The following is a 10,027-nucleotide window of genomic DNA, read 5'->3' on the forward strand; positions in this document are numbered from 1 at the left end:
CAAATATTGAATACACTAACAGAAAAAAAACAATGAAAATGGAAGCCTTCCTTCTCATTTCAAGTTGAATCCAGGCCAGTCCACACATTTGACATTTCTCCCATCATGGTTTAACAGCAATGAAAACAATTTAAATTGATCATCCTGTCACGGCTCCTTAAGGGTCTACTGGAGAATTCATAATGAGTAGATAATTCCTTTGAAGGACAGCAATGATAGTTCTCGTTGAACAACATAAATATCACATTATTACAGCAAAGGGAGATATTCCCCTGAGTAAGGCTGAGATGGGTCAAGTTAATTCCTCCCTTTCATCTGAAGAAAGAGAATTGCAAGTAATGGGTACTGAAAGTAAAAATGGGAAATGGCTTCATGTCAATGAACATAAAAAATCCCTTGTAAACAAGGAAAGGATTTCAAAAATGGACCAAGCCATTGTTTACTGATATCAAATCCATACATTGATGGAGTTAAATGTGGCAAGGTAAGAGGAAGCTGTGGAGACTACACATAGTATTACATATTATTCACAGGCCATGCTTCACACAAGCCTCCTTCCACACATTTTTGTGTAATCCTATCAAATGAACAACTAGCAGAAGTCATTACTTTTTCAATTGTTTATGCATTTTCTTCCTGAATATCTCCATTCTGGCCACCTCAACAATTCATTATGATTGCAAGAGTCATATTCTGTCTATCTGTGTAGGTAAAGAAGTTATTTCCTTTTTGTATCTTATTAATGACTCGCTCTGCCCTCCTCCAGTGGCAACATATGTTGACCCTAAGCTCTGGTGCGGACCTACAGAATCAAATGCCTTACATATGTACTTCAAGGTTTGTAAACTATTCCTTATCAATGTTACATATTCCATCCTGTGTTTTCCTCTTTTAGATAATACTGCCTGGATTGTGACCAGAAGAGGAGGGTTCAACCACCAGGAAGAAGGCACCTACTACTTGCCCATTCTCATTGCAGATGATGGGCTACCAATGCAAAGTAGCACCAGCACTCTGACAATTCGGATCTGCGGCTGCGATACAGATGGGAATGTTAGGTCCTGTAATATTGAAGCCTACAGCCTTCCAATTAGCCTGAGCAGAGGAGCACTTATTGCCATTCTCGGTTGTATCTTCATCCTGCTGGGTAAGGCTAATAACTCTCATAACATGTGCACAAGTTCCATGTATAGATTGGAATAATTGACTCACAGATAACAGCAATTAATATTCAAAGTCGCTTCCAAATTTATTACGGTTAGGTTAATTGCACAATTTGGTGATTTTAGTGTTCATAATATTAGTGGAAATTCATAAGAGAGAACATTTTTGCTGTTGTGGAATATGGGACTTGGAATAAGTGGTGGGAAAGATGTAGTCTGTCCTTTCAAGAGTGAAATTGGAACCCGTATCATGGGAGGGCACTGGAGGTTTAGAACTCTCTTCCACAGATAGTGCCCATAAGATGTAGCAGCAGAATTAGGCTATTCAGGCCATGGAGTCTGCTCTGCCATTCAAATTATGGCTGACATATTTTTCCACTCCACCCCATTTTCCTGTGAACTTTAACACACTTACATCACAAGAAAGGTTAACTTCCACTTTAAGTCTACCTCCACAACTGTCTGTGGCATTGAATTCCAGATTCACCACCTTCTGGCTGAAAAAAAGTTTTCCTCATCCCTGTTCTATAGAGGTGTCCATTTTTTGGGTTTTTTTGAGCCTGTGCTCCCTGGTCCTAGATTGTCCCACTTCTGGAAAGATCTTCTCCATTCCCACTCTATCCATGCCTTTCAATATTTGGTATGTTTCAATGAGAAAAGTCCTCATCCTTCTAAACTCTATTGAGAACAGGCCCAGAGACATCAAACATTATTTATACTTAATTCTCTCATCCCCAGCATCATTCTCATAAACCACCTCAGGACCCCCCTCCAACAGCTGCACATCCTTGTTGAGAAATGGGGCCCAAATCTGTTCATAATACTCCAAATATGGTCTGACCAACACCTCTCCAAATGAACGGTATTTTATGACGGATCTATATTTGAGCTGAGTAGATTTATGATAACCAAAGATATTAGAGGATATGATGACAAAGACAAGTGTACAGTGTTGGGTCACAAATCATCCCATTTCTCAATAAATGATAGAAAAGACTCATGGGGTTAAATGACCACCACCGGTCTAATTTTTTGGTCCTAGCCATATTGATGGAAGTAATCAAAATTTGCATTCATACTTGCAAGACAAGAACTACTCCAAATCTAAAGCATCTAAACATCATTTACCTGGGTCTGTCCATAAGCCGAATTTGTACACAAGGTAGAACAGGTCCTTACGGTTCTTATTTAGCGTTCGTGAGGTAACATTATGTGTGAGTTGGGGAACAGCTTGTTCGTAAGTATGAGTTGTTTGTAACCCAGGCGTTCATAACCCGGAGACTACCTATATATAAAGGTACTGGAGGAACTCAGCAAGTTTCGGGTCTGAGCCAGTCATCAAGGTATGATCAAAAAAGCAGGCAAGCATCTGAATAAAATAGTTAGGTGCAAGAGAGGAAGGGACAGGGGAAAACCTCAGGCTAACAAGTAAGAATTCATAGGTGGGTGTAGGTAGAGGGTAGAAGAGGAAAATAAACTGAGAAGTGATAGCAGGAGGGAGTATCTCTTTGAATAGTGTGAGGTGGATGGAGAACTAGAGGAAAGGAAACAAGAGGGATAGAGAAAGAGAGAGGCTGGGGGGGAGATGTTTAATGGAAACTGGAGAAGTCAATATTAGTGTCATCTGGTAGGAGAGTGTCCAGACAGAATGCGTTCCTCAATCTTGATGTGCCAACCAATTTTGATTCTTAATAAATTTTACCACAGGTTATATTCATTATCTAATTCAGAGTGGGAATTAAAATGATGTTCACAAAAGAGAATTTAATTTTTAGAAATATCAGATGAGGAAGTATGGCCAAATATGTTTTTTTTTTAAACTGGGGACTTCTCCCGATGGCAATAGAAATTAGGAAAATGTGGAATGTTTCCTGTGCTTTTCTAACCTTCCAAAATGATTTTATAATGGAGATTGTGGAACGTAACTCTGTGAAGATAGGGCTACATTTTTTTAAATTGGCTGTCTTTTCAAGTTATACGACAAGCCAGGACTAGATGAGCCAAAAGGCCTGTTTCTGCACTACAGTGATCTGTGATTCTAAATCTATCAGATATGCTGCAGTTTGTTCTGGGATCATCAAATAGTAGTGAATTCCATCCTAACACTCCCTATTTATTAAACCAGTGGTAAATTCAGACACTAGATCATGGCGTATTCCTATCCATCATGGATTAAGAAGTCTATTGAGGATTTTCACTTCTATTACATTATAATATTGGCACACTATTATGCTATTATGCAGGATATGTTTAAAACTCCATTGATCTTGGATATCCACAAACCAAGCTCCCACATTCTTCGTTACTCTGACTCACACCACTCAATACTTTGTTCTATTGTAATCAATAGAATTAAATATTAGTCACTACAAATAACAGCCAGAAGAACTGACATCATGCATTTTTGTCAGACCCTGCATGAACTTCTATACCCAAAGATTTCCACCCTTCATTGATAGGCATGTATTAGACATAGATGAGAGAACAGTTTTGTTTTTTTTCTGCAGATCTGCAGTTATAGTTAGAATGCTGCATGGCGTTTACATTTAGTGAAACTATTCAACCACAAGAAATTGAGAATGAAGCACCACCTTCTGGGCTTATTACCAGACTGTTTACTGAAGACACTACATCAGCCAACGATATAGCAATAGGGAATGGCATATGATTTACAGCAGTGGTTTTCAAACTGCCCCCCTAAACTCACATTCCACCTTAAGTAATCCCTATGCCATAAGTGCTCTGTGTTTAGTAAGGGATTGCTTAAGATAATATGTGAGTGGGAAGAAAAAGTTTGAAAGCCTCCATTTTAATCGTACAATTGACTTGGTTTCATAATTGCAAAGGAAATGGGCCAATTGTAGCAGTACGCTGGTGGGGGGGGGTGTGGAATGGACAGAACCAGCACTAATAGCTCCAAACTCATGATAGCTAGACACAACAGGCTGGCAACTTGCCACTACAGCATAAGTGACTCAGCAGCACCCATTCACATCGCGAATGTACGTACTCCAAATGTCATGATGCCAGGTGACCTGTTGTTTGTCTATATCTAGCCTGACAGCACGTCAATAAATTACTCTTTTACTCTTCTCTGGCTGAAACCTGAGGTGTGGTCTCGTATTTCAACTTGATGGCATTTGTCCACAACTTACATCTGCCACACAATGATAATTTTTCTCCCCATGTGATCTAACCTTCCAGACTACCGTATGCATTGGTGAAGTCTATGCAAATAACGTCTATTGCCCTATCTTCGTTAATCCTTTTGGTTGTCCTTTCATAAATTTCAATCAAATTCATGTGACATGATTCTCCACACATAAAGCCATCCTGACTGCCCCAAATAAGATCTGTCTTTTAGAATCATCTCCAGTAACTGTCCCACCAATGATGTCAGGCTCACCTGCCTGAAACTCCCTGGCTTGTACTTGCAGTCTTTCATAAATAACAGGACAACATTAGTCACCCTTCAGTCTTCTTGTACCTCATCAGTGGTTAATGATGAAACAAATATCTCTGCCAGGGCTTCGCTTGTTTCGCATAATGTCGAGGATACACTTGACCTATGCCTACATAAAAAATGAGGAATAATTTCATTAAAATATTCATGAGGACTTGATCTGTTAAATATGTGGAGGCTATTTCATCTAACTGGGAAGTCTATAACTAAGAGTTCATCATTTCAGATAAAGAGAGTCGTGGAATTAGTGATGAGATGTGCAGAAATCTATGAACATAATCTACCCCAGGGGTCTATAGATATTTGGCTGTTAAATGTATTCAAAGCTGAAATCAATAAATTTTTGAACACTAGAAGAATCAAGGGAGATAGGTTGGGAAAGCAAAATTGATTTGCTGATCTTCCCAATGGCACCGGAATCGCCAGAGACCATTTAACTTATTTCTTCTCTGATTTTGCACTATTTAATGTTAGCTGATATAAAATGATCTTGAATGTCTCTCTTTTCCATTAACTTTAATTGTAAAGAATTGCAAATGTATACTTATTATGACACAGCAGGAGACCATTAAACTCATCAAGTTAAGTATATAATAAGGGAAGGTTGCCCACTATTACATAAATTTAAAATAACCCCCTTTCTTTAATCCAGACAAGTATGAAATGCTACATTTTGGGAGGTCAAACGCAAGAGGAAAGTATACAGTAAATGACAGGACTTGCAGAAACTAAGGGATTAATGTGCAGAGGGATCTTGGGGTGCATGACTTGAACTCCCTGATGGTGGCATCACAACCGGATTGAAAGGTGATAGGTGCCAGGAACACCTTGACATGGGAGGTGGTGGAAGAGATTGGAAGGTAAAGATGGTAGGTGCCAGGAATACCCTGTTATGGGAGGTGGTTTAAGCAGATAATGATAGCAATATTTAAGAGGCATTCAGGAAATGGGAGGATACAGACTATGTGAGGGCAAGTGGCATGAGTAAGATTGGCATCATTGATGGTGCAGGTCTGGTAGTCTTAAGAACCTGCTCAATACTTGTGGTTGAACACTCTTTTTGGATCCAGTGAGAATTTTAATGTTGATCATTGCCTTTTTTCAGATAATACAAAGAGCTTAGATAACTTGCTCCTATTGTTATGTTTCCCTTTCAGTGCTGATATTGTTTATTCTAACAATAAGAAGACACAAGAAACAATCTCTTATTGTTGACGACGAAGAAAACATCCATGAAAATATTGTGAGATATGACGATGAAGGCGGAGGAGAAGAGGACACAGAGGCCTTTGACATTGCTGCTTTGTGGAATCCTAGACAAGTTCACTTGACAAAATCCAGGAGGGACATGCTGCCAGAAATTGAAAGCCTGTCCAGATATGTGTCGCAGTGCAGAGCAAGTGATGACAACGTAAACAACTACATTTTAACAAGGTTGCATGACGCCAACACAGACCCCTCTGCTCCCCCTTTCGATTCTTTGCAGACTTATGCCTTTGAGGGGAGTGGCTCCGTTGCAGAATCACTAAGCTCCCTCGAGTCAGCCACGACAGACTCGGACCTCAATTATGATTATCTCACCGAGTGGGGGCCTCGGTTTAAGAAACTGGCAGACATGTACAGAGGAGCTGAGAGTGCCGAGGACTCATTGTAGCCAGTGAGTGGGAGTGTGTTGATCAACGGCAACCCCTGTTCAGCAAGGAACTCTATCCATTTTGGTCAAAAAGCTCATAGTGAAGACTGAATCTTCAGGTTTCACCTAGGTTCAAGCAAACCATGCAAGAAATACTCAAACCGCAGCCTTGGCAGCACAGACATGCAGATCACAAAATAGAAAGGACAGGAAATAACCTGAAATGTTAGTCATCATTTGCCTGTAGAGAAGGACAGAAAATAAAATACATCGAGTCATCTCAGTCTTTGAGAATAAAAGTCATTATGTCTTGCCTCTGTAACACTGAAATCTATTCTAACACTGAGCAACTACAGCTTCCAATATCACCCCTCCCCCACTCCCTACCACAGATACAGATGCATTCTTACATCGAATGAGACTGACCTATATTTGAGACTTGCTTATTCATTTTGAAAAATTCACTGTAAATATCTGGGCAGGAATCTTGTGTATTAATCAGTCCTCTGCTGCTGTCACACCATAAGCAGGCTTTTTTTTTATTTGGAAGTTCATGCAATGTCATTCTGTAGCTCAGTGGATTGTTGAGCTACAAGCACGAGTTCTACCTTTCTGATTTAATTACGTTTAAAAAAAAAGCAGTGCCCTTATATCTGAAAGAACCAAACAGGATAATGAAGTGGCTGTGTGTATGTCTATCTGAAAACCCAGTGACATTCAAGTTCTCAATCTGAATACACAAAGGAGTTAGTCGCTTCAGGGAGAGAGCCTTCACTCTCACCCCTAACCAACATGTCAAATTGGAATCTGCAAGTGAAGCAAGTCTGGATCTTATTCCTTTTTAAAACTTGCTTTCAATCCATCGTCAAACCCTCAAATCCACACTATTCAGCAGCAAGCAGGACAAGTAGGAGGATGACTGGACTTGTTAGTGGAGAATCATAGGCTTTGGAGATGTCTGTTAAACACTTGTGCATTGACGTGCCAAAAGCAAGATCCTCAGACCTTGGCTAAATCAAATGACAAAGAGAACTCCAATTTTTTTAAAAATGCACATTTCAAAATATAACAGGTTGTATTTAAACATGAGATGCAAACATAATTACATTTAATTCAGTGTGAAAAAAATTAAACTTCATTATTTCCCTGACTGCATGCAGTTAAAAGTATTATCTGGAATTGGATAATTGTAAATAGGTGAGCAATGCTTAAACGAATCATTGATTTCACTGTTCTAGATACAGGAGGCATTTTCAATAGTGACCACCACTGGCTTTGAAAATGGCTACTAATCTGTGCAATGTGACAAGACCAGGACAAGTAGCCTGGAATTAGAATGCAGACCAGATGTTTGGTAATAAGGGTCTGCTGCCTTTGGCATTGTGCTCTTGCTGCATTGAGACAGAACTTATCCCTGATTATATTTTATCTGTATGGTGATCATTGGACTTGTAACAAATACTCTGATTTAAAGGAAGAAATGGTAAAAACATGCATCTTTAACAACAAAATGTGTATTTTCTTGTTTATGGAAGACTTTTGTACATTTGTTAATTTCTTAAAAAAATGAATATTGATGTTCTGCTTGAGGGGACGCTAGCAGTGGTTTTAATAAAAGTCATAAAATTATCGATGATTCTGTCACTCCTCTCTGTGAAGTCAATACTCGCCTCAGTGTTGAAGCCTTTTGTCCTATTCAGATCTGTTCACTTTCTCCATTGCTTTTACTCACCCATCCCCCTACAGTTGGGCATTGCAGTATTCTAGCATTTCCATCACTTAATTTCCTGCTCACTTGATCTCACCCACACATTCCTACCATTCATTCTCTGGCATTCCTGTCGTTGCACAACATCAACTGCCCAAAGCCTAATGGGAAACAAAATGAAGGACTGAATATAAAAGCAATTTTTCAAAGAGTAAATTCCGCCCTTGGAACCCAGCTAGAACAATAAGCTTCGTTCTTTGCTGCCAGGGAGTGGGGCAGAGGTGATCAGGACCTAGCTTTAGCACAATTCATAGCAGAGAGCTCAGTACAGTGGAGTTTGGAGAGTTATGAGTGCCAGGGAAAATTAGGAGCAAAGCCAAGCATATCAGAAAAAACTGAGTAAATTACAGAGCAATCTTGGAAAGAGTGAGGACACTGGGACAAATCAAGGAAATCTACATATTAAATTTAAAATATTAAATTAACTTTTAAATTTAGACATAAAGCACGGTAACCAGCCCTTCAGGCCATGGCACACAAATACCCCAATGTGAGAAACAGAAGTACCTTCACAGATTTCACTCGAGACAAAAATTGAGAACAAAGATCATTTATTGTACAACAGTGCAAAGTTGGGTGCTTCCCCTTACCCTGGGAAAACACACACATACTGGGGCTCACCCAACTTTTATACAGTTCATTTCAGTGTAGAGATACTGAAACAAGCCATGAAAGACCTCAACAATGAAGACGCTGTTTACCGCACGGATGGCAGTCTCTTCAATCTGAGGCGCCTGCAAGCTCACACCAAGACACAGAGCAACTTGTCCGTGAACTACTCTTTGCAGACGATGCCGCTTTAGTTGCCCATTCAGAGCTAGCTCTTCAGCGCTTGACGTCCTGTTTTGCGGAAACTGACAAAATGTTTGGCCTGGAAGTCAGCCTGAAGAAAACGGAGGTCCTCCATCAGTCAGCTCCCCACCATGACTACCAGCCCCCCCACATCTCCATCGGGCACACAAAACTCAAAACGGTCAACCAGTTTACCTATCTCGGCTGCACCATTTCATCGGATGCAAGGATCGACAACAAGATAGACAACAGACACTCCAAGGCAAATAGCGCCTTTGGAAGACTACACAAAAGAGTCTGGAAAAACAACCAACTGAAAAACCTCACAAAGATTAGCGTATACAGAGACGTTGTCATACCCACACTCCTGTTCGGCTCTGAATCATGGGTCCTCTACCAGCATCACCTACGGCTCCTAGAACGCTTCCACCAGCGTTGTCTACGCTCCATCCTCAGCATTCATTGGAGCGACTTCATCTCCAACATGAAGTACTCGAGATGGCAGAGGCCGACAGCATCGAATCCACGCTGCTGAAGATCCAACTGCGCTGGGTAGGTCACGTCTCCAGAATGGAGGACCATCGCCTTCCCAAGATCGTGTTATATGGCGAGCTCTCCACTGGCCACCGTGACAGAGGTGCACCAAAGAAGAGGTACAAGGACTGCCTAAAGAAATTTCTTGGTGCCTGCCACATTGACCACCGCCAGTAGGCTGTTATCGCCTCAAACCGTGCATCTTGGCGCCTCACAGTTCGGCGGGCAGCAACCTCCTTTGAAGAAGACCGCAGAGCCCACCTCACTGACAAAAGACAAAGGAGGAAAAACCCAACACCCAACCCCAACCAACCAATTTTCCCTTGCAACTGCTGCAACCGTGTCTGCCTGTCCTGCATCGGACTTGTCAGCCACAAACGAGCCTGCAGCTGACGTGGACATTTACCCCTCCATAAATCTTCATCCGCGAAGCCAAGCCAAAGAAAAAGAAGAAAGAAGAGATACCCCCCCCCCCTTAACATTCTTCTGCCTCCTGGATTGGTTTGGCATTTGGTAATTCTGTCTGCCTATCTGCAGTTTCTGTAAACCTGAAAGACCATGGGGTATCCTGTCTGGGTCCATTCATGTCATTGTCCTTATTCATGAATCTGCCATGTCCTTATTCACACCTCTCAACCCCCAGGACTTACTAATTTCTATATGCAGAACCTGCT

The 10,027-nt window shown here is 40.9% G+C and overlaps 1 protein-coding gene across 8 annotated transcripts in view; it reads left to right on the plus strand.

The window, feature by feature from the left end:
* Positions 1 to 7,888, plus strand: part of LOC138749384 (cadherin-20-like) — a 262,479-nt gene extending 254,591 nt beyond the window's left edge. For all 8 annotated transcript variants that reach the window (XM_069910637.1, XM_069910651.1, XM_069910663.1 and 5 more), the window contains 2 exons: positions 896 to 1,147; positions 5,784 to 7,888. In XM_069910637.1, the coding sequence (XP_069766738.1) occupies positions 896 to 1,147; positions 5,784 to 6,280 (749 nt within the window). In that variant the 3' untranslated portion in view covers positions 6,281 to 7,888. The remainder of the gene's footprint in view (positions 1 to 895; positions 1,148 to 5,783) is intronic.
* Positions 7,889 to 10,027: the final 2,139 nt, after the last annotated feature.

The sequence above is a fragment of the Narcine bancroftii genome, chromosome 1, assembly GCF_036971445.1.
Source record: "Narcine bancroftii isolate sNarBan1 chromosome 1, sNarBan1.hap1, whole genome shotgun sequence".
In the NCBI taxonomy this organism is placed as follows: domain Eukaryota; kingdom Metazoa; phylum Chordata; class Chondrichthyes; order Torpediniformes; family Narcinidae; genus Narcine; species Narcine bancroftii.